At 36.9% G+C, this 26823-nt stretch overlaps 2 protein-coding genes across 2 annotated transcripts; both read right to left on the reverse strand.

Annotated features, from left to right (window-relative positions):
* Window positions 1-19773: 19773 nt before the first annotated feature.
* On the reverse strand, window positions 19774-21285 carry LOC140889524 (uncharacterized). The gene has a single exon (XM_073297239.1). It carries the CDS (start codon window positions 21283-21285, stop codon window positions 19774-19776), a length of 1512 nt encoding a protein of 503 aa, XP_073153340.1.
* Window positions 21286-21325: 40 nt separating this feature from the next.
* Window positions 21326-23308, reverse strand: LOC140889525 (uncharacterized). Its single transcript, XM_073297240.1, has 3 exons — window positions 23136-23308; window positions 22350-22458; window positions 21326-22246 (listed from the first exon to the last, which is right to left on the reverse strand). The coding sequence occupies exons 1-3, from the start codon at window positions 23306-23308 to the stop codon at window positions 21326-21328; spliced, it is 1203 nt and encodes a 400-aa protein (XP_073153341.1).
* Window positions 23309-26823: the final 3515 nt, after the last annotated feature.

The raw sequence follows: 26823 nt of genomic DNA on the forward strand, positions 1-26823 counted from the left end.
GATACCTAGGGAATCATGGGGCGATGTTGCTAGGCGCTCTTACCATGATTCGTTGGGTAAGTCGGAAATTGTTGTTCCGAGTCACAAGGAATTGTGAGCCCATGGCTAGCTGTATCCCTGAACCATTGAGGGTCACACAAGTAATGGATTTTTAATCCCCGTTGAGATAATTAAATTTAAAGAGTTAAATTTAGTGAATATAGAAGTGGGACTTCTTATTTAAGAGTAGAGGGAGTAAGATTTCCTAAAATGACATAGTGATGGACATTTTTGGAAATCACTGAATTTGGATTCAGAAAATTTATCTTGACTTTAAAAGATGCAGAAATGGTTTCTGTGCACATTGGTGAAATTGGTTTATCAATCTGAGTCACGATGAATTTTATATTAATTTATGAACATGCGGGCTTTGCTTGTCAGACTTGAATTTATGACTAATGGGCCCTAAGCTGTTAGCATCCCATATTATAAATAAGTTATTGCAGTGCAGAAATTACAAACACAAGGCATAAAATTCGAAAACCTAGAGCCTCCTCTCTTAGGGTTTTCGGTCGCCCCTCTCCCCTACTGTGTTCGAAAATTCAGTCTGCAAATTTCTGAATTTGCAGTCTGATTTAACAGATCAAATCTGTTATTTCTCTTCGTAGAAACTTCTGATAGACTTTCTAATGCAGTCTATCAGAGGGATTAAACTTTTGTTCGTGGACCTGATTGAAGAAATGTTCGTTCATCAGTTCCTGGGATATACAACAAGATCAGTTTAATCTGTTGGTGTCCATAATCTCGCTTCGAGATTTTAAGGTAAAATTTACATTGTTTAAATTTTATGTTATCAATTTTAATCGTAGGAATTTGATACCCATATGGAATCGTTCCATATAAAATTTTAAAACTTCCGCTGCACCGGGTATCACTTTCTTTTTCGATCCGGAGAACGACCGTGTTCCAATAATGGTATCAGAGCCAGGTTGTTCTCGGATTTTACGATTAAAATTTATTCGATTGTACCGGCCTCGATTTTTCAGAAAAATAAAACGAAAATTTTGAATTAAATTCCAGGGCAATCGGGCAGCGACCGTCGCTGCCCACCTCCACGTGGGCAGCCCTGTCCCACGTGGAGGCCGGGCTGCCCGGGATTGTCCCGGGCAGTCCGGAAATTTTAAAATTTAATTTTTGATTTTTTGAAATTTTTGAAATTTCAGTTTTTGGTCCGATTGAAAATTTTTTTTGATTGGTCCACGAGGCATCAGATCAAATTGTTTGAGTCCAAAATTTTAAAAATTGATTTTTGGATAAATTTGAATTTTTGGAAAATTTATAAATTTTATTCATTAAATTAGATTTTATAAAATTAATAATTTTGGTACAATTGATAATAAAATATGATTTTATGTATAAAATTGGATTTTATATGTATAATATGATTTTATGGATAAACTAGATAAAATATGATTTTATATAAAATAAGATTTTATGTATGAAAAATATGATTTTATCTATTTATATTTATTGCCATTGCATGATATCCAATAAATTAATTTTTGAATTAAATATTATTGGATAAGGATGATCGATTGCCATGACCAATATTATAGGTGTATGTTAGGTTGTTTACATTTGGTTTTAATTATTGTTGTTGGATTTATTAATGGGTCTGGTTTATGGCCCAATATGAATTGTCATATGTAATAACAGTGGGACTGGTTAATGGCTCGTTCCCACCCCTTAAATATGTATCCCCTGCTTGTCATCGAAATTTATTATAAATTTTAGACTTAGTGGGAGATGAAGATTTGAAGACAAAGGTAGGCCCAGCAGACAATAAAGACCGAAGAAATGTAAATTGGAAGCTCAATGTAATAGGATTGCATTGCATACTTGCATATTACCTAGGATTGGACTTAGACTCGTGATTGGCAACCACGGGTCGATTAGTAATGGAATCGATCATCCTAAAATAATATATGATATTATTGTTGTATGCATGTTTAGACTAAATTGTATGAATCCCGCAAGCATACAAATTTTAAATGATGAGACAAATTTTCGAAATTAAAATCCCTCATTTTAAATATGATTTAAAATTGATATCAAGATAAACAAAAGGGCATTTAAATATTGTTTAAATGTTCCTACCTTTCATCAACGATCAATGTATGAGATGCTATCCGCGGATACGGTCCGGCTCATATTATTGAGGGGGCCCGTTCGTCGGAAAGCTGTACATTGGATTGACACATGTTGTAAGTTGGATGGAACTCCCATGGGATTGACTCATATTATTGGGGATCCACATGGCGACCGTCCATCACAACTTAATATTGATGGGTCATCTTGACGTGTCACAATAAACGACGTCATATTATTGGGCCCTTATTGGACATGAGGTAAAAAACATGAAGGTTGCTTTGGAAGCAATTGGGCTCTACCATTTGAAAATTATGGTTGGCTGATATTATTCGGGACTATAGTTTGTCAATTGGACTCCATGTTCCCACTAAAGAAAATGTTTCTCGTTTTCACTAGAGGGTAGTGAAATCGTTAAAATAGTGGGAGTGAGATTCATAAAATAAATTTCGCCTTATTTTATGTCTTAGTAAATTAATTAAACAATCACTGATTATTGTCTGTTTCTTTTCAGTATTTCATTAAGATGAATTCGCGCAATCCACTATTCTCTATTCTCGAACAAAACAAACTGACTGACGCAAACTATACGGAATGGTTCCGTAAGTTGAAGATTGTCTTGACCTCGGAGAAGATGTTCTACGTGTTAGAAAAATCTCCTCCGAAGGAAGCACCAGCTGATATAAGTCCGGAAGAGTTGGCCAAACTTGATAAATGGTGGGACCATGATATCAAGGCCAAATGCTATATGAAAGCTTCGATGTCTGATGAACTCCAGAGGCGATTTGAGGATACCGTGAATGCTGATGACATTCACGCACAACTCAAGGAACTTTTTGGGGCTCAATCGAGAGCTGAAAGGTTCGCTACTGTAAAAGAGTTAATGACGTGTCGCATGCGTGAAGGGACTTTGGTCCGTGATCGTGGGGTACGCGTGATTTGGCTCATTCAGAAGTTGGTAACGCTTGAATTGGTATTGGAGCATGAAATCAATGTGGACTTATTACTTCTCTCTCATCCTTCATCGTTTGACGGTTTTGTGGTGAATTTCAATATGAACAAGATAGAGGCCTCCCTTGAAGAGATGGTCAATATGCTTGTAACTTATGAAGCCACTTTAAAGAAGGATAAACCAGTTCTCTTGGTGGGCTCCTCTTCTTCTGCTAAGAAGGGGCCAAGTACAAAGGGTAAGAAACGTTCTGCCCCATCCAAGAAAACCGAACCCGAGAAGAAAAACAAGACAAAGGCTTCAAACGTGGAAAAATCTAAGGATGTTTGCCATCACTGCAAGAAACCCGGTCATTGGAAACGTAACTGCAAGGAATATCTCGAGCAGTTGCGAACTGCGAAGGGTATGTTTTATATTGAAATAAATGTTTCACTTAATACTACTTCTTGGGTATTGGATACCGGATGTGGATCTCACATTTGCAATGATTTGCAGGTGATGACAAGAAGTCGCAAGCTTAGGATGGGTGAGACCCAGCTGAGGCTCGGAAATGGTTCTTGAGTTGAAGCCAAAGCTGTGGGAGATATTTGTTTAATTTTGCAGAATGATTTTAAGTTATTTTTGAGAGATGTTTTATATGTGCCAGATTTGGTTAAAAACATTATTTCTATTTCTATGCTTGATAGAGATGGTTTTTCTTGCAATTTTGTGAATGAGATTTGTAATATTTACAAGAATGAATGTTTAATTGGATGTGGACAACTTGAAAACGATCTATATAACTTAAAATTAGAAGACGTTCCAATTAATTATATTGATAAACCGGTAACAACAAATAAAAGAAAAATTGATAATCAAAACCCGGCAAACCTTTGGCATGCTAGGCTAGGTCATATTTCTTCAAGGAGGATGAACAAGCTAGTGGGAGAGGGCATGTTTGATATGTCTGATATTAACTCTCTACCTGCTTGTGAGTCCTGCCTCAAAAGAAAAATGACTAAATCTCCTTTCAAAGGGAAGCCAGAGCGTAGTCAAAATCTATTGGATTTGATCCATACAGATGTTTGCGGACCATTTAGTATTGGTACAAAATTTGGTCACACCTACTTCATTACCTTTACTGATGATTATTCTAGGTATGGGTACTTATATTTGATGAAATATAAGTCTGAATCATTTGAAAAGTTCAAAGAATTCAAGGCTGAAGTAAAAAAACAAACTAGGTAAGAGTATTAAAGCACTTCGATCAGATCAAGGTGGAGAATACTTAAGTACCGAGTTCTTGAATTATCTAAAAGAGAATGAGATTCTCTCTCAGTGGACTCCTCCTATGACACCTCAGTTGAATGGTGTTTCGGAGCGTCGCAATCGAACCTTTTTGGACATGGTTCGATCCATGATGAGCTTCACTGAGCTTCCACCTTCGTTTTGGGGCTACGCGCTTGAAACAGCGGTATTGTTGTTAAACCACGTCCACACTAAAGCAGTAGATAAAACACCATATGAGTTATGGAATGGCAAAGCTCCTAAGTATTCGTACTTGAGGATTTGGGGATGTCCTACTTACGTGAAGAAGAAAGTGGGAGATAAGTTGGATATTCGATCCACCTTATGTTATTTTGTAGGGTATCCGAAGAATTCAATCGGATATTATTTCTATCATCCTACTGAAACAAAAATGTTTGTTTCAAGGAATGCCACCTTCTTGGAGAAGGAGTTCTTATTGGATAAGAAAGGCAAGATGATGGAACTCGAAGAAATTCGAGAAGAACCCGAGATATAAAATAACGATCCTACACCTCAAGAATCATCACAAGACACGCCTATTACTAGAAGATCCGAGAGGACTTCTAGACCTCCTATTAGATATGGTCTTCTTCTTGAAGGGGATCAAAGTGAACCCGACATTGGATGTGATCCAAGAAACTTCAAGGAAGCAATTTCTGATGCGGATTCGAATTTATGGCTTGAAGCTATGCAGTCGAAAATAGATTCGATGCATACAAACCAAGTTTGGTCTTTAGTAGATCCTCCCAGTGGAATTGTTCCAACAGGGTGTAAATCGATTTACAAGAGAAAACTTGGGCCTGATGGAAAGTTACTGACCTACAAGGCACGATTGGTGGCAAAAGGTTATACTCAAAGACAAGGAGTTGACTATGATGAAACTTTTTCACCAGTCGCAATGTTCAAGTCCATAAGAATCCTTATTGCCATAGCAGCTTGGTACGACTATGAGATATGGCAAATGGATGTGAAGACTACATTTCTTAATGGAAACATTAAGGAAGATATCTATATGATGCAGCCTGAGGGATACACATCCATGGGAAGCGAGCATAAGGTATGCAAGCTTCAGAGATCAATTTATGGTCTCAAACAAGCATCAAGAAGTTGGAACCAGAAATTTGATGAAACAATAAAGGATTTTGGTTTTATCAAGAACCCGGAGGAACCATGCGTGTACAAGAAAGTAGTTAAGGATGCGGTAACATTCTTAGTACTTTATGTTGACGACATCCTACTCATTGGGAATGATGTAGGGATGTTGCAGTCAACTAAGATATGGTTGTCAGGTAGATTCTCGATGAAGGATTTAGGTGAGGCATCCTATATTCTAGGAATACAGATCTATAGAGATAGATCTAAATGAATGATAGGACTCACTCAAGCAACCTACATCGACACCATATTAAAAAGGTTTTCAATGGATGGGTCCAAGAGAGGACATCTACCTATGTTTCATGGAGTTTCTCTATCCAAGTCTATGTGTCCCAAGACTGACGAAGAGATAGAGAAGATGACACACGTGCCATATGCGTCAGCCATAGGTAGTATCATGTATGAGATGATATCTACCAGACCGGATGTGGCCTATGCTCTGAGCATCATGAGCAGATATCAAGCCAATCCCGGTCAAATGCATTGGAAAGCCGTGAAGGATATTCTTAAGTACTTGCGAAGGACTAAGAATGTATTCATGGTTTATGGAGGAAGAGAATTGAAATTGGAAGGCTACACCGACTCTAGCTTCCAAAGTGACGTGGATGACTCAAAGTCAACCTCTGGATTTGTATTCGTGCTCAATGGCGGTGCTGTCTCTTGGAAGAGTTCCAAGCAGGACACCACAGCGGATTCCACCACTGAGGCAGAATACATTGCAACATCAGCTGCTGCTAAAGAGGCGGTTTGGATTAGGAAATTCCTCCAAGAGTTGGGTGTAATTCCTGAAGCTGTTGGTCCAGTCCCGGTGTACTGTGACAACACGGGTGCCGTTGCTCAGGCAAAGGAACCAAGGTCTCATCAGAAGTCCAAACACGTACTGAGGAAATACCACATTATCCGGGAGATCGTGGATAGAGGAAACATCACTCTCGAGAGAGTGACCTCTCCAGACAATATCGCTGATCCGCTTACTAAGCCCTTGTCAGGACCATTGTTTGACAAACATCGAGAAGCAATGGGATTACGTAGTATGACTAGTTGGCTTTAGGGCAAGTGGGAGATTGAAAGAGTGGGTGCCCGGTTAGCCAACTTGTGGTTAAGGGCTGTTATGACTCTATGTATAAACAATCTTTTGTTTAATATAATTTACACTTTTTAATAATGGCATTTACTTTATCTTCCTTCATATTGATATATTATGATATACTATTATTGTTTTGATAAAGACCTTGAATATACTATAGTGTATGTAAGATGTGGTAGTACATTGGGATGACTATCATGAAACACATCTTATAGTCACTGTATATTCTAAATAGTTCCTAGTCGATTGAGCCGTCCGCAAATAAGGATAAGGATCGCTCGATATTGAGACTAGCATTTGCGATGCCTAGTACCACGTTTCATTGGTATGGAACATAGAGATGTTCAAAGCATGCAAATGGATATTCATATGATGAATGATCGAACTACCCTATCCGGAATTTCCAAGTGGTTATCACTTATCGAGTGGATATAGTCCGCGGTTTTGGTTGTACACCATTAGTCCTTATTACTTGAAACATCATTGAGACTCTATATGCTAGTACTGTGCTTTGACTCGTTTATCGACTCTATTAGGGTCATCAGGTGTCGGGATTGGGTACAGTTACGACACATATAGGAGTCGATGTTTTGTTGTCAAGGATTCACCGCACACTTGCGAGTGTGGATATCCTATGCAATCTGAGGAGATATTAGTGTGACGAATCTCTGGCTAGAGTACATGATGTGTTTTAGGTTACTTGGTTTCCTAGTAGCACATGCGATGTCACTATTTGATCTTCAAGATGCATTGCATAGTTATCGAATCTCGAACGACTTTCGATTTACCAATGGTTGTTGATTCGATCGGGATATATGGATGAAGGGACCATACTGTATGCTAACCAAAATCTATTGGTTCTTGCAGGCACTATCAGTGATACCTAGGGAATCATGGGGCGATGTTGCTAGGCGCTCTTACCATGATTCGTTGGGTAAGTCGGAATTTTTTGTTCCGAGTCACAAGGAGTTGTGAACCCACGGCTAGCTGTATCCCTGAACCATTGAGGGTCACACAAGTAATGGATTTTTAATCCCTGTTGAGATAATTAAATTTAAAGAGTTAAATTTAGTGAATATAGAAGTGAGACTTCTTATTTAAGAGTAGAGGGAGTAAGATTTCCTAAAATGACATAGTGATGGACATTTTTGGAAATCACTGAATTTGGATTCAGAAAATTTATCTTGACTTTAAAAGATGCAGAAATTGTTTCTGTGCACATTGGTGAAATTGGTTTATCAATCTGAGTCACGATGAATTTTATATTAATTTCTGAACATGTGGGCTTTGCTTGTCAGGCTTGAACTTATGACAAATGGGCCCTAAGCTGTTAGCAGCCCATATTATAAATAAGTTATTGCAGTGCAGAAATTACAAACACAAGGCATAAAATTCGAAAACCTAGAGCCTCCTCTCTTAGGGTTTTCGGCCGCCCTTCTCCCCTACTGTGTTCGAAAATTCAGTCTGCAAATTTCTGAATTTGCAGTCCGATTTAACAGATCAAATATGTTATTTCTCTTCGTAGAAACTTCTAATAGACTTTCTAGTGCAGTCTATCAGAGGGATTAAACTTCTGTTCGTGGACCTGATTGAAGAAACGTTCGTTCATCAGTTCCTGGGATATACAACAAGAGCAGTTTAATCTGTTGGTGTCCATAATCTCGCTTCGAGATTTTAAGGTAAAATTTACATTGTTTAAATTTTATGTTATCAATTCTAATCGTAGGAATTTGATACCCATATGGAATCGTTCCATATAAAATTTTAAAACTTCCGCTGCACCGGGTATCACTTTCTTTTTCGATCCGGAGAACGACCGTGTTCCAACAGTGGATTATTCTCTCATTTGGTGGGATCAATTTGTTACTTCTAGGAGAAGGAATCGAGAGCGTCCTATCGAGACATGGGATGAGATGAAGCAAATTTTGCGAAAGAAATTTGTGCCGAATTATTACCATCGTGATATGTTTAGGCGACTGCAGAATTTGAAACAAGGCTCCAAGAGTGTTGAAGATTATTTCAAGGAATTCGAGCTAACATCGAGGAGGATCGTGAAGCAACCATGGCTCGCTTCTCATGTGGGTTGAATAGGGAGATTCAAGACCAGGTGGAGCTTAGACATTGCATGGATGTTTAAGAGATGGCAGAAATTGCCATGAAAGTGGAACAACTATTCAAGAGGAGAGGCATGGGACGAAATCCTACAGCTGGAGTTCCATCTAATTCTTGGCATCCAAATGTTGCCAAACGAGATGATGTCAAACCATGGTCCAAGACAAAAACTGTCAACAAGCAAGATACACCAAAGCAAGAGGTGCAAGGTAAACCTGAAACTCCTATTAATCGTTCTAGAGATATCAAATGCTTTAGATGTCAAGGGGTTGGTCATATTGCTAGTCAGTGTCCTAATAAGAAAATTATGATTATGAATGCTTGTGGTGAGTTTGAGTCGGAAAGTGAGGAGGAGGAATATGGTGATATGCCTAAATTGGAGGATCCCGGTGATGAGGGATATGATGCGGTTGTTGGGGAATTGTTGGTGAATAAGAGAGTTTTGAATGTGCAACAAAAGAGGATGAGGAAAATCAAAGAGAAAATTTATTTCATACTAGATGTTTTATGAAAAACAAAGTGTGTAGTGTCATTATTGACGGGGGGAGTTGTACTAATGTAGCGAGTTATGAGCTTGTGGAGAAGTTGAGTTTGTCTACTATAAAGCATCCTCAACCATATAAATTGCAATGGTTTAATGACAGTTCGGAGGTGAGAGTGCATAAACAAGTGGTGGTACCGTTTTCCATTGGTAAGTACGTAGATGAAGTATTGTGTGATGTGAATCCTATGCAAGCTTGTCATATTTTGTGGGGTAGGCCGTGGCAATTTGATAGGAAGGTGATACATGACGGTTTTAAAAATCGTTATTCTTTTACTATGAAAAAAGAGTCTGTTGTATTGTTGCCTATGACTCCAAAGCAAGTATTGGAGGATCATTTGAAAAATAAAAAGAGAGAAGAGGCCGAAAAAAAGAGTGAACAAAAAAGTGAGATGACCTTAGAAAAAACGAATGAAAGAAAAAAAGATGAGAAAAAAATTGAGAGAAAAGAGGCCGATAAAAAAATATGTATGACCCAAACGAGTGAGTTGCGAGAGATTTTACATATGCATACTCCACTTGTGTTGATTTTCTATAAGGAGCTTCTCCTTAACACAAGTGACATAGCCGGAAATCTTTCGAGCAGTGTTGTTTCTCTCTTGCAGGAATTTGAAGAATTATTTCCGGAGGATCTACCTCAAGGATTACCACCTTTGAGGGGAATTGAGCTTCAAATTGATCTTGTGCCCGGAAGTGCATTACCGAATCGTCCAGCCTATATGAGTAATCCGGAGAAAACAAAAGAGCTACAAAGGCAGGTAAGTGAACTTCTTGATAAGGGATTTGTGCGGGAGTCTATGTCTCCTTGTACTGTACCTGTTTTGTTGGTTCCTAAGAAAGACGGTTCATGGAGAATGTGTGTGGATTGTAGAGCCATTAATAACATTACCATCAAGTATAGGCATCCTATTCCTAGGCTAGATGATATGTTAGAATTTTTAGTAAAATAGATCTTAAAAGTGGTTATCATCAAATTAGAATGAGAGAAGATGATGAGTGGAAGACTGCTTTTAAAACTAAGTATGGGTTGTATGAGTGGTTGGTTTTTCCATTTGGGTTAACTAATGCACCTAGCACTTTTATGAGGTTGATGAATCATGTCTTGCGTGCTTACATTGAAAAATTTGTTGTGGTGTATTTTGATGGTATTTTGGTGTATAATAAGAACTTGAATGAGCATGTTGAACACTTGAGAATTGTTCTAATCACACTAAAAGATGAACACTTGTATGCTAACTTGAAAAAGTGTGTGTTTTGTACAAAAGAACTTATGTTTCTTGGTTTTGTTGTGAGTGCCCAAGGTGTCAAAGTTGATGAGGACAAGGTAAGTGCAATTCGAGATTTGCCAACGCCTACTTTTGTTGGTCAAGTTCGGAGTTTTCATGGTCTTGCAAATTTCTATAGGAGATTTTTGAAGTATTTCAGCACTTTGGCGGCTCCTATGACTGGAGTGATCAAGAAGAACGTTCCATTCCATTGGGGCGAGGAGCAAGAGAAGTCTTTTGATATTATTAAGAAAAAATTAATTAATGATCCTTTACTTGTATTACCTGAATTTTCTAAAACTTTTGAAATTGAATGTGATGCATCAGGTGTAGGAATTGGCGGTGTTTTGATGCAAGGTGGACGGCCAATTGCGTACTTCAGTGAGAAGCTAAGTGGAGCAGCGTTGAATTATGCTACCTACGACAAGGAATTCTATGCATTGGTTCGAGTGCTTGAAATATGGCAGCATTATTTGAGGCCAAAAGAATTTGTGATTCATACGGATCATGAGTCTTTGAAGCATCTCAAAGGACAACAAAAGCTGAACAAGAGACATGCCAAGTTGGTGGCATTTGTAGAGATTTTTTCCTACATTATCAAGTACAAGCTTAAGGGAAGGAAAACGTGGTAGCAGATGCTCTATCATGAAGGTATGTGCTTCTATGTACTCTAGATTCTAAGTTTTTGGGATTTGAGTATATGAAGGAGTTGTATACCAATGATCTTGATTTTGGTGAGGTTTATGCGTCATGTTTGCATGGTCCAAAGGATAAATTTTTCATGCATGATGGATATTTGTTTAAAGAAGATAAGTTGTGTGTGCCTAAATCGTCCATTCGTGAGTTACTTGTTAGGGAATTACATGGTAATGGATTAATGGGACATTTTTGTGTGGCTAAAACTTATGAAACTTTGCATGAACATTTTTATTGGCCACATATGAAGCATGATGTTGAGAATATTTGTGAGAGATGTGTGACTTGTAGGAAAGCTAAGTCTAAGACACAACCGCATGGATTGTATACTCCACTTCCCGTTCCTAGTGAACCATGGGTAGACATTTCTATGGATTTTGTTTTAGGATTACCAAGGTCTATGAAGGGGAGGGATTCTGTAGCGGCCCATCCCGGATCCACTATCTAATCAGAGTTAAGAGCATAATCAAGCATGCATTAAATAAATTGATGCGGAAGACTTAAATACAAATAAATTGGCAGAATACAACCGGCTAAACAAACTCGATTATACAACTCAATCGAATCGAATTTAAATAAAACCTACAGCTAATCCTACTGTCTTCAAGGTCACTGGCTACTCCAGGCTCCTGGTGCTCAATCCTGCACCTACACCTGCCCCGTCGAATAGGGTGTCCAGATATACAGAAAAGACTGGACGTGAGCTCTAAGCTCAATACGAAAGAACGGATAAACATACAAATATGATGCATGCAAATGACAGGGTATCCATATCTGGGATAACTGTATACGAACTGCTCAGACTGGCGCCTGGAATATGAGCTCGTCACATCGGGGTAGCTAACCACTGTGTGCGACCACTCATTCCCGAATCCCGGACGCGGACCACGAAGTCCTCTAGATACCAGTACCTAAGGTTACTCGATATCAAACGTCCAAACAGGGCTGAGCAACCCTAACTGGCTCATCTCAAAATATGTACTGGCACAAGATGATATGCAAATGACGCATAATAATAGTAATATGCAAACACATAATTGCAACATATAAGCATGCATATCCGCTGGCAATCTCAGTCAGTACTTACGTACCTTTCTAAGGCAGTCCTAATAGTCTCACTCTAGGTTCTAAGCCTATCATCAAGTCTACAATGCAAATACTCATGCATCATTCAATAAGCTCTAAAAGCCTTAACTAAGCTATTGCATACTTCTCAATAATTTAAAGAGACCTTAGCTATACCTGCGTCCGTCGTCAGCCCACTGATGGCGACTATCCCGCAACTAGGGGTACACCCCTGCTGCAGCTCCACAGCTTCGAGCACTGCTCCGCTACTGTGTCAGACACTGTCTGACTATACTAAAATATGTTCCCTACTCCCACTACAAGAAAAATGGCCTACGACAACGCTTTTTCCGCGTTGTTAATGACCCCAAAAAAGTGTTTTCGTAGCCAGTGTTGTAAAAGACCACGCTCAAAGACAACGCGGAAAAAGCGTTGTGGTTTTCGGAAAACACAACGCTTAAAAAGCGTTGTGGTATTTGGATACGACAACGCTTAAAAAGCATTGTCGTATCTATTAAAAGCGTTGTGTTATTTTGATATTACAACGCTTTAGTACACTGAGGAAGCGTTGTAGTAGCTTCAATCCACAACGCTTTATATGCGTTGTGATTTCTACAAACAACAATGCTGCAAAAGTGTTGTTGTTTGTAGAAATCACAACGCAGATAAAGCGTTGTGGATTGAAGCTACGACAACGCTTTCTCCGTGTAAAAAAGCGTTGTGCTTGGCAGATGTTGCTTAAAAAATCATTGTGCTACCAATAAAAAACGTTGTCGTTAAGAACATTGTTTTTGATTTTTTTTTTCAAATTTAAATTTCTATATAAATAACACTATTAAAATACATGAAATTGCAAATCTGTGGCAAAATATTCTCATAAAAAAGTATAGAGTCATTGTGCTGCAATATATTGAAATTGCAAGGTATCAACAAGCATTTAACGCTAGCTATCTCCACAAAGATGGTGCTGCAATATTGAAAGAAAATTGTTCCTAACAATGCAATTTTTCTGAATGCGACCACAGTTAGCGACGATCTCCGCCACCAGTAAGAACCAGACGATCTCCGCCACCAGTAAGAACCAGACTTCTGAAATACAACATTAGATAACACATGTTAAATATAACATCATATCAAACCATATAAATCTAACCATAAATTTATAAATGACAACACAGTGGAAGCATATCAAACATCATGAAACAGAAAATAGACTAACAAATGTAAACCTCATAACATGGGCTGCTTTCATTTTTATGTAAATTTACAGTTCATCACACATTAATAAGATTTTTACATTTTATTATTGGGAATATTATTGGACCCTTTAGTCAATCATGACCAAGAACAAGAAGAAAATCAATGATGATTCAAAAGATAAGATAAGCCTGCTGCAGGCCTCGCCTACTGTCTGGAACATTAATTATATCATGCATGCGCAGCAACTAATTATATGAATTTTTACTTAATCGATCAAATGGATAGCAGTGGTTCTTGCTAATAGAACTGTTATGGCAGTCAAGCAGTTGGAGGGGATCGAGCAAGGAGAGAAACAGTTCAGAATGGAGGTGGCGACGATCAGTAGCACCCACCAGTTGAATCTGATGAGATTGATAGGATTCTGATCAGAAGGGAGGCATAGGCTATTAGTATATGAGTTTATGAGAAACAGTTCTTTAGACAAGTTTCTAATCACCTCTGAGGAGCAATCTGGGAAGCATTTGAATTGGGAGTATAGGTATAATATCGCACTAGGAACCGCTAAGGGAATCACAGACGCAAAGGAAAAAAAAGCATGAAAATAACGTAAACAACACACATTTGAACCAGTTTCAGAAGGCCTCGCCTACTGTCTGCTTGAAAAAAAATATGGACAGTAGTTGCATGTGCCCAAACCACCAAATTCACGCATGTACTCCATGCACTCGAGGCTTTAATTAATTCAATGCATCCATGCATTATGATAGTTGTTGCATTATTCAAGACACAAAATACATGTGCATATCTATTCATAAACGTGTTCTTGTATACATTCTGTCAACTCTGAAAGCACCTCTTTAATTTCTTCTAACGAGTACTCACCTTTTGAGAACTGTCACATATATTATGTTAATAAAAAATCATATAACAATAACTTTGCAAATTTAAAACAATTTAGTTGTAATTATTTGAGTTAAGAAATATTACTATTGATCGTAGTGAAACGTTCTCGATATTCTCAACTTCTTGAATAATTTGTCTCATATATCTCATCACATAAAGACCACATTGTTTTGCATCTGGCTGCCGAGGACCCTATGGTAGTAGAGAAAAATTTTTGGTGACAAATTTAGATATTTAAACATAATATATTAAACATAAATTATGCATACCTGTACTACTACCCACATAGCATTCTTTCTACCCTTCCTTCCTTTGTTTGAGTTAAACAATCGCAAGGCCCTTCAATATACTTGATATATGAGTTTTTGTATGAGTGAAATAAATATTTGATAAAAATAAATAAATATAAACTCACATATCCACTACATATTTCCAATCATCATCACGAATGCGGTGACTTAAGGAATCCAACACATAAATAACATCCTTGTATGGTTGAATAACAGTGAGAATCCAATGATAGCTACGCAAAAAAAACATAATTAGTGCTTCTAATTCAATAAATAATCAAAATAAAGCAACCAAATTGATATTTAAATTTTTACTTACCCGATATTACATGGCGCCAAAACTAGTTGATCAACCGATGCACCACTCAGTCTATCTGCTAAAGCACTCGCCCTTTGGTTCAACCTTTCAAGCTTACTCTTTTTGTCGTGTGTAGTTTCTCCCATATCCGAGATTCTGTGTGGATTCACAAATCTGAATTTTCCTTCCTTGTTATCTTCCAACATTTTTTTGTAAAGATACCTTTCATTGTAAATATAATAAAATAAAAATGAATGTAAGCAAAAATATGAAGTTGATGTATTACTTAGCTTAAAACCCAAAAAACTTACCATATATAGGCAATTACACAATTGCCTGATATTGGCCCAACATGATACAAACCATCAATGTCCTCACAGTGCAAAAGAATTACACAATCATCATCGAACACCTCACGATCTAAACGCAGTGATATAAATCTTCCTTCACCCAAAGCATGCTTGCTATAACAATACATCATATGTAGTGACAGTGGGACAGAAGGTGACACAACATGTTTCTCTTTGGGTGGTGCCAAATCCTTATTTCGAGGCTTCTATTAATTGTAAATACATACAAGTTAGATAGGTTGAATAATGAATAAAGTTGCTATGTAGTGACAGTGGGACAGAAGGTGACACAACATGTTTCTCTTTGGGTGGTGCCAAATCCTTCTTTCGAGGCTTCTATTAATTGTAAATACATACAAGTTAGATAGGTTGAATAATGAATAAAGTTGCAATATCACATATACCTTATCTTGCTCCACTATCAAGTGTTGTGGCCAAGCCACATGGGTTCCAAGAGCATCGCCCACTACTTCACATTCATTTGCAATAGGAAATGGCAAAGGCGCTGATTTATCAACTACCACATCAATAGAGACTCGGTAGCAATTCTTTGGTAATGGAACCCCATGAAGCAACTTTTGAGGATCAACACAAATAATTGTACCATAAGCAACAATATTTATGCTAGATTCCAAAGTTAATGCAGCTGATTTACCCTAAAAAAGACAAATAGACATGTCAATAAGTTTTATTACATCTATTTAATATGACTCAAACTATTGTCATACCTGTAAAGCATCGGCTTTGCTCAAAATCAACACGTCTTCATAATCATTGTCTTCCATCTTGGCTTGGTTAACTTGATTTTTCACTGAGCAACTGCCTTTGTCATCCATTAAAATGTCGCGTGCACCCATGTTATGCATCATTTCCTCAAGTCTTTGTAAGCGTGCACCTTGTTCTGAAATTATTCTATTTGCTTCCATCAACTTCCTTTCATGCTCCACGAGTACATCTGTGGGAACTCCACTGCTCTTCAATGTTCTGCCAGCATTGAAATATAAGGTTGGAGTGACATGACCTCCAATCCCCCTCACACGCCCATCATATTCTTTGGTCTCAAGTGCATTTGTAAGGATATCCTCTTTTGTCCCTTCAATTCTCAGCACACCATCTCTTTTTTGTTGGATATAATCATCCTGTCATGCAAATTAAAAGAATAATTACTAAAACAATTGTCATTTCAAAAAACATGCTGATTTTCTAAAATGTGAATTCACTTACAATCTTTTGTACTCTTTGCGTCAAATCCTCCCCTTCAAAGTCTCCTGCTTTGTTGGCTCGTCCTTTCTTCCACATAATAGCCCTGTTAATGTCATCATCGTCACCTAATTCAGCCGCCTACAAGGAAGAAAAATACAATAACACATGTGAATAAATTGTATGTGAATAATTTGGATGGTTTGTAAAGAAATACTTACTATTTCAGACGCAAATCGTGCATATCCCTTGCGTGAAAGCCGATGAGGATATACATTTTGTTTTCTTCTATTTTTTTGTTGCTCACTTAGTTTCTAGTCATTTCAAATATGCGACAAGTCAAATTTGAATAATAGTTAAAGAATGACTTTTGGTTGATTATGTACAAATTATAAAATAATAAAGAATCTTACAATGAAGTCTCCAGACATACGATTGATGACAAACGCACTCCAATCATCTTTTGGTATACCATGACCAGCAGGTGGCTCATACAACTCCTCAGGTTTATCAAGCTTGCCTAAAATAAACGTCTGCGTAAGATGGGCTTTGTATTGACGCCACGTACTGTTTGCTGGTCTCAAACAACCCTTCTTCCACTTTGCGTCAACATTATATGACAACTACAAATAACAAAAGCGAGAATACATTAGAAATTAATAACATAATAATATTAAATATATCCTATATTTTAATACATGATAAATTACTTACATTAACTGAATCCCATATCAATTCTTTAACATCTATTGGAACTTGCTTCCATGTCTTGTAAGAAATCTTGACCTTTTCCCGTGCAACCACGCCAATGTAACTCTGCATTCCAATAGCAGCTTCTCCAACTGGCTGTCCCAGTTTGTTGAATGCAACATCCTTTTTAATTCCTTTAACTCTTTGTATTGCAAGACTATCCATTTTTGTGCGACCTCTAGGAGTTCTAGTGGTGTCGGTGTCAGCAGAATCCAACCCAGTGTTACCACACCAACTCTCTCTAGTGGTAGCATATTCTACTTTTTCTTTACCCTTGCCCAACTTTGCGTCTGAAATAGTGGCAGCATATTCTAATTTCTCTTTATCCTTTCCCATTTTTGCTTCTTTCACTAATATTTATTGTTTGCAATTGTAGAGGGCAGAACCAACTTCACTAATCTGATTCTGCAAAAAATTTAATCTGCCATTAGCAAAGTGAGTGATTCTAACAAAAAGTTTTAAGAAGACTGAAGTTAATAGAATCTATGAGACGAATGGCACATAATAGATAGATTTAACATCAATATAAGATGAAAAAGTTCAGCACAAAACATAATCAGACCTAATTTTTATACTAATTGTTGGCTGATGGTGCAACTCTTTGTATTGCAAGCCACCTTTCTAGTCATCACAAATTCGTAGGGATAAAAGAAAGAGCTGAGCTAAGGAGTTCCTCAACTAAGTTCAAGGTATCATCTGGGTTGAGTTTTTCAGCTCAACTGGAATTAAAAGATCAAACTGAGCTGGGACATTTCCCTGCTCAACTTATCTCCACTCAGCTGACATCGATCCATGCAATATACAAAGTATTACTGTGGGGCCTTGCCAATCATCTAAGGGCTTGTCCCGAAGGATATATGGATATCCACATTAAAAGAAAAAAACCAAAATTACATTAATTTAGGGAAAACCAACGAGTATGCAACATTACTGGTATAAACTACAGAGATAAGCCATTCACAAAAATAAAGATACTCACAGATGAATACACTATCCCTACAAGCTCAAGAAAACCTGGGAGTAAAGGAACTTTGTCGATGGCCTGTTTTCAAATCAAAGACAGTGGACAGAAATTAAAGATGAATTAAACCGTTAAATTAATTAAAATATATAGAAAATAAGTGCTTGCTATTCTACAGTTCAAACCAGATTTAGCCCCAAAAAAGAAGAAAATACTTTGAAACAGCAGACGCTAATCAGGAACTGCTTTGCTTCGTTGGGCAGCTTTATATTTGTTCTCCAACAGCTTTTCAGAAGCCAAAACCTACAGCAAATACAAGCACTGATAAGTATTCGCTAGTTGTCGAACTCTTTCCTGTAAACTTTTAGATGCATTATGTAATCACAAATAAATGCATTGTCTAGAAATAAGAAAGAAATATAGGCAGCAACAAAAAATAAGAACAATTCATGTAAGATAGAAGTACTCTCAATATCCAAGAACTACTAATTTGCCATTGTTCGATTACTGAATGTCAAAAAATATCTGATCATAACTAACAATGTCAAACAAGCATCTTCAAAGCGTAAATAACATCTCAATGTAAATTTTTTACAAACTCATCTCAAATGTGAAACTTAAGTACTTAATTATTTTCAACCCAAATCCCATCACAGTCTTCACGAATGCATGGTTCATTGTCATCTGCAATATCAACATCCATTGGTGCTAACCCTCTGCTAGAAGACTGATAATGCATTGCAGTTTCTTCCAACTCTTCACCCTTTGTGTATTCAAAGTACTCCCTACTTGGAGTCGCAATTACAACACTCCATAAAGGATCTTCAGGAGCTTCAATGTAAAAAACTTGCTTCGCTTGGCTCGCTAAAATAAATGAATCAGATTTGTATCCAATTCTATGGAGGTTGACCAACGTGAATCCAAGATCATCTACCTTGATACCATTACTATTCTCCACCCAATTACATTTAAACATCGGAATTTGAAATTTGTGGTAATCAACCACCCATATTTCTTGTATTACTCCATAAAAAACCATATCTGACACGATAGGATGTTTATCCTTTGCACTAGAAACTTGCATTGTCTTTGCAACTAAGCTGACTCCGGAGTTTTGAACAACTCGCATATCATCACGCTCTCTTGTAGCATAAGTAACCCCATCAATCAAATAACTAGAGTACTTTAAGACTTGCTTGGAAGGTCCACGCGCCATCCACTTTAATCTTTCGGATACTTGATAAGTGGAATGATCATCAACACGTGCAACCTACATTATTTATGTGATAACTTATTATTTATGCACAGTCATGATAATAAATGTACGCCAATTGTGATAATAAATGAACTCACACGATCAAGCAACCAGGTACTAAACGTTCGGTTATGCTCATCCTGTAACCACCTCTTGGACTTAGCCCTTTGTGGAAATCTTGCATTCAAATATGCCATGTGTTCCCTATTCAAATTATTATTACGAGTAAGCAAACATGTATATTTAAGAAAACTTAATGAACATATTAGTAAGTGGAAGAAATTACTCAATATAGCGATCAGTGTCAACATCATTTTCCAATACATAACGATGTGCTTGTTGCAACTCATCCTCAGCAATGGATTGCACAATTGCAGCCGACAAAGGTTTAGTAAGTTCTATTTGTCGATGACTTGTAGGGATCACAATTGTGTGCAAACTACCAAGATAGTCTGAGCAAAATTCAACCGCCTCTTCAGCAATATAACATTCAGCCATGCAACCTTCCGGTCTATTGCGATTTCGCACATAACCTTTCAAAATCTTCATGTATCTTTCAAAGGGATACATGTACCTATACCAAACTGGGCCACATAATTTCACCTCTCGCACAAGATGAACTGTTAAATGAATCATTATGTCAAAAAATGAAGGTGGAAAATACTTTTCAATTAAACACAATATGATCACAATCTCTCTCTGCAGCTCATCCAACTTTGAGGGATCCATCACTTTATTACATAGCTCATTGAAGAAGAAGCACAAACGAGTGATAGAGTCTCTGACATGTTTGGGCAAGACACCAAGTATGGCCACTGGAAGTAATTGCTGCATTAAAGTATGGTAGTCGTGTGACTTAAGGCCAACAAGTTTCAAGTCCTTCATCGAAACAAAGTTTTTAACGTCGGATGAGTAACATGTAGGTAATTGCATTCCACACAAAAAATTCAAAATCTTTCTTTTCTCATCTTTTGTAAGTGTATAACATGCTGCTGGCAGAAAAGATTTCTTCTCCCCCATCACTGGAGCCAAATCTGTCCTCAAATTCATTTCAGCAAGGTCTAATCTAGCTGCAATTCCATCCTTTGTTTTTCCCGGAATGTCAAGCAACGTGCCGAGAAGACTTTCACAGACGTTCTTTTCTATATACATCACATCAAGAACATGTCTAACATATAGATGTTTCCAATACTCAAGTTCAAAGAAAATTAATTTCTTTTTGAAGGATGGTTTTACATCATCCTTCGTGGACTGAATCTTCTTTCTCATTTTTCCCCAATGACAATGAATTCCATCGACTTTTTTTAACACTTCATCGCCACTAAATGGTTTGGGTGCAGGGTTGAACTCTTGGTACCCATTAAATGCCTTTCTTTGCCTTCGATAAGGATGATTTGCAGGTAGAAACCTTCTATGGCCTGTGTACGACATTTTCCTGCTATGTTTCAACCTTGTTGAATATGTTTCTTCACCACAAATCGGACATGCGTGATATCCTTTCACAATACATCCTGACATGTTTCCATATGCAGGAAAGTCATTGATGGTCCACAGCAAGACAGCTCTGAGCGAGAAGGTTTCTTGTCTATATGCATCATATGCTTCAACACCTGTATCCCATAGGAATTTCAAGTCATCGATTAGAGGTGCTAAGTAAACATCGATATCATTTCCTGGTTGTTTGGGACCAGAAATCAACATTGTGAGCATCATAAATTTTCTCTTCATACACAACCACAGGGGAAGATTGTAAGTGATCATTAAAACTGGCCAACAACTATATGTAGAACTCATCATACCATGGGGATTGATCCCGTCAGCTGAAATGGCCAATCTAAAAATTTCTTGAATCAGCAGCAAAATTTGGCCACTTGTGATCTACTAATTTCCAAGAAGGTGCATCAGCTGGATGGCGTAAGTATCCGTCATTAAGTCTTTTATCAGCATGCCAAGTCAGCTCCTTGGAAAACTCCTTATTCCGAAACATTCGTACAAATCTCGGAATTGGAGGGAAGTACCATAGAACCTTTGCAGGAACTCCTTCCTTTATCGTATCTTTTTGGCCCATCTTCCACCTTGACATCCCACAAGTAGGACAACTGTTCATATCCTCGTACTCCTTCCGGTATAAGATGCAATCATTAGGGCAAGCATGGATTTTCTCATAAGTAATCCCTAATGCACACAAGCTTTTCTTTGCATCGTAGAAAGATAAAGGCAATTCGTTGTCATCTGGAAGCATTTCTCCTAACAAATTGAGTAGGTCGGTGCAACTTTTGTCACTCCAACTATATTTGGCTTTCAAGTTGAATAATTTTACAACTGCAGATAACCTTGTAAATTTACTGCATCCAGGATATAAAGGTTTCTCAGCATCTTCAAGTAGATTTTTGAATGTGGTTGGATTCTCAGCATAACTATCAAATGCAGCATGTACCATATCTATTGGTTCCTCGGCGTCAAACTTTGGTACATCTTCCCTTTCTTGATCACGATCATTATTTGAGTTCTTTATCGCAGACCTTTCACCATGCCATATCCAAGTATGATATGTCAAATCTATACCATTAGAATACATGTGTGCCCTTATAGTCTCTACCTTTTTCTTTTTCAGATTACCACATTTTGTACATGGACAAGATATTGCTTCCCGATCCTCGGCATTTTTTATTGCAAATTTCAAGAAAGACTCTACTCCATGCTCATATTCCCTTGATAACCGAAACTTTGACATCCATTCTTTTAGTAAGTAACACTATAGAGAATAAAAGATATAATGTTAATATGTATATTTTCAAGCTGATGATAACCAAGACTTTGGCATCCATTCTTTGTCAATTTCAGGGGACGCAAAGCACATCATTGGCAATTTCAGGGAACTTCTTAAAGAGCTTTAGTATTTTCTGATTCTGATTTTTATACATATCATTGGCAATTTCAGGGAACACAAAACAAATAATCCATCTTCTGTTTCACCAATTGAGCAGCATATTCATTTAAATAGAAAACAAATAATTACATAGGTTAGCCAAACATTAACTAGAATAGCCATCAGCTGGAGTTGGTAGTAATTTGGTGAGAAAAATGAGGTATAACTCAAAGATCATCACCAAAAAAAAAAAACAAAAAGGCTGTTATGCCAATTTAAAACAGTTGCCTTGCATGTTCAGGCCTAATATATTCTACGATTTTTATCATGTCAGCATGAACCAGAAAATAAATAAGCATCCACATTTAAACTACAAAATAAAGAATTAAAAAATAATTTTAATAGTTAGCTTAATGGTCAGCAACAAGATAAAGCAGTTCATAGAGTTGGCTACAGAATCGCCAAATATTGGAAGAAATAAAATGTCTAAACAGAAGGGTACCTTCTTGAATTTCATATTTTAAATCAACAGAAAGATCTCTTAAACACAAAAGTTAATGGAAAATTTAATGTCAACCCATGCAAACAAAAAAAAATTATATGTTAATGGAAAAGAAATCATAATTTAAACCAACTTGAATCAAACCCACGACATTAAGTTAATCATCAAAATTGATTTCTAATGATGCTCCTTTAAATTTTAATCTCCATATGGAAATAAGAAACAGGACAATGGGAAATTAAGCGTGCTTCCTCAAAAGCAAAACAAGCATACCTGCTGGCCTCTATCAATGGAAGATGATCATTGTTTGGTTTTCTATCACATTTTGTACCTGGAAATCCATAAATCATTGCATCATTATCATCTGTTGTACAAGTTTTCCTAGACCATCTTTCTAGGCACATAAACTCATGAAAGGGTGAAGAATCTGAGACATATGAAGGCATCTTAGAGCAGTAGATTGATATTTTGCATAGTGGAAACATATATTTTAAACAAAAATGTATATGAAACTTTAGCTACAGCAAACCTTGTTGTTTTGATAATTCCAATGACAATCAGTCCTCAATTCTTACCAAAGAAAATGCAGATTCAGTAACTCTTGACTTTCTGGGGGTTGCTTTTTCAAATTCTGCGGCAATATGACAGTGAGCAGCTCTGGTTTTTTAGCACGAAGAGCTCCTCTGATTACGACAATATTAGTACATGAAGCTCCTGATGTATAAATATGATTTTTCTCAGAAAAAGAATATGGTTTTGAGACAAGAATTCATACAGAAAATCATGGATATAAATGAGTGGACATCATAAAGAAAAAGAATCAACAGTTAAAGTGATAAGTCAGATTGAAAAATTCCAAAAAGAAGTCACATTTATGTTTACTCATTCCTTCTCAGCCATTTGGAAAACTCAGTTTAAGAGAATTCACTTTGAATGGTCCAGGTTCATAAAAAGATAAATTCATCACAAATAAGTAAATAATTTACTGGATATTCAAGCTACTACCATGGAACAAAATCAAGTCTCACATGCTTCTAATAAAAGATTGAATAAATGCAATGATTGAAGGACATGAACCCATTTAAGGAGATCTCCATTTTTCCATAGAACTCGCAATTCTAAAGTTTACTGACTACCTTGAATTAATAAATTCAATGCTATACTAAGTGGAGCACTCGGTCTCAACAAAGCTAGTGGACGCCCCTTTGGCTCTACAATTTTGGGAAGCCAAGTGTTAACAACAGTTTTTCATTAATTTTTTTTCTTTACGAAAATTGATTCTATAATCATATGGATTCAAGAAAACCAACAGAATATACCAATACAAAATCATAATCTCAGTTTCTATATTAATAAATTTTTGATGTAATCACAGCCATGTTTCCCTGGATTAAAGTAGTGTCTGGGATTTGCTTCTAGGAACTTCTTTCTGTTCTTCCATTATAGAATTTTGAAATTCTGTGAAGGAAAATTTAAAGTAATTGTATTATTTCTCTGAAGAACAAAAATTTATGTAGTTTATTTGCTGTAATCACTGCCATGTCTTCCCAAATATTATACAGGTTGGTTATCATGAATGATTGGAATATCAAAGCTTCCTCGAAAAATTGCTAAAGTTTTGGTAAATACATAAACTTTGACGAGAAAATATAAAAAAAAAAAATTGGCAGCAACCACATCACACTATCACAGCAAGAAAAGGCAGATGAAAACGTGTACCAAAACAAAGTGTGAAGCAACAATCTTTCATCCAAGGTTGGCCATACTAGAAGATGCCCTTGTTTTCACTAAAAACTGCCTCAAATCCATGGCACCAAACCTCAAGCATTCTCCCCTCAAGAAACAAGTAGAACATGCCCTTGTCCAAGCTTTACATTTCGGGTATCTAAGATTTGAGTTGTACCATTACATTTGTGTCTATGAAGACGATGAATACTTGAAGGATGAATCGCTTCTCAAGTTTGCCAAATTGGACTACAATGCATTGCAAATGCTGCACAAAAAAGAACTCTGTGAACTCTCGAGGTAACATTGCTCTCAATAACGTAATGACAATTAGTGCAAATTAAATCTGGCCACATGCATACATGCAACTAACCGTGGGAGAGGATTACCTTCGGATGAAAATTTTCATATTTATGAGCTATCTGCGTGTTTAGTTCTCTTATTATATATCAAAAATGTTGGCAATCATGTTCAGGAGCTGAACGGAAATAGTTTGATTTTAAATCAACTTTGAAATTGAAATACATTAGGTTAATTATATATTTTTTAATTTGTTTCACAGGTGGTGGAAAGAATTGAACCTTACATCTAAACTTCCTTATGCTAGAGACAGACTTGTTGAGTGTTACTTTTGGGCTGTGGGAACATATCATTTGCCTAAGTATTCTCGAGGCCGAGTCATGTTGACGAAAAACTTGAAAATGCTATCTGTACTCGACGATACATTTGACGTTTATGGTACAAACGAAGAATTAGAAGCCTTTACCAAGGCAATTCAAAGGTAAAAGAAAGCATAAATAGCTCTAGTAAGTAATAAACATAAATCGCATCTACTTGACAATATTATGGTCATGTTTATAGTTTGTGTCACTTAACCATTGCTCATGGTTTCTAAGACCAATTCATCCCAATTGCTATCTTAATAATTAATTCATTGTTGGTTGTTTCAGGTGGGATATTAAAGAGATTGATCTACTGCCGGAGTATATGAAACCACTTTATTCCACCATGTTGACACTCTTTGAGGAATTTAAGGAAGAACTAGCTGCAGAAGGAAGATCAATTGCAACAAGCATTCACTAAATAATGAAACAATCGAGAGAATTTATCTAAAAAAGATCAAGGAAATAAATTATTTTCCCTGCAACCCACAAACACCTACTCTACAACAACAAAGGAAATCAAAAAGGCGAAACAGGATTGTTCATAAACAGTGAGACACAAAATTTTATAAATCAAGAAGGAGAGAAAGGGATCGTAATCGAGAAGGGGGAGAAGTCTGATTTGGGGATTTTGGACGAATAGATAACATAGTTTTGTACGAAGCCTGCAATACACTCACTGAAAAATGCCAGATTTTAGAATACAAAATCAAAGGGAACAAAATACGATAAAAGTTTCCACATACTTTGAGGAAACCAATTCTCCAAAGAGAAACAATGGCAAATAAACAAACAAACATACTCATTAAAATGCGACAAGAGTAAAATTCTCAAACAGATAGAAGGCATTCTACTCACCAAATTCTTGCCAGCACTTGCGTAGGATTCGCGACTCTTGGAGGTGAGTCCCGTGAGGGTATACGCATATAAACCCAAGTTGGAAGGAAATTAGAGCTCTTCCACTGGTGGTTGTTCCCTTAAGAAATAAAAGAAGCCGAGGAAATCGATTGCAAATTTAGAGCTCTTTGAGAAGGCTTGTCGGAGATCACTTCAAAATTCGTCTAAGAATCGAGCAAAAATTGACATGGGATTTTCAATTGAAAGAGAGAAAAGGAGAAAGGCTATGGATCAGACGCGAGAAGAGAAGGAATCGGGAAGCGTTTGATTTGGGGATCGGATCTGGTTAATATTATTTATTTTATGATTTATTTTAAATAAAAATAATACATTTTCTACAACACTATTTAAAAAGGGTTGTTATACATGAAAAAAAAACGCTAATAGACAACGCTTTTAAAAGCGTTGTCTTTGACCCCAAAAAAATGCTATTCCACAACGCTTTGTAAATAAAGCGTTGTCTTTCTTAAATAAAAAACATATAACGACAACGCTTTTAGTAAAAAGCGTTGTCTTTAAAAAAATTACAACACTTTTCACTAAAAGCGTTGTCTTTTAGGGGTTGTGTTTGTGCATTTTTCTTGTAGTGTCCAACTCTAAAATAAGAGTACCCAAAGCCCTAAATTGAGCCTTGCAAGCGAAGGAGAGGAACTCGGAATTGGCAAGAAATGAGGAGC

Source organism: Henckelia pumila, chromosome 3 (genome assembly GCF_033568475.1).
Source record: "Henckelia pumila isolate YLH828 chromosome 3, ASM3356847v2, whole genome shotgun sequence".
Taxonomy (NCBI): Eukaryota; Viridiplantae; Streptophyta; class Magnoliopsida; order Lamiales; family Gesneriaceae; genus Henckelia; species Henckelia pumila.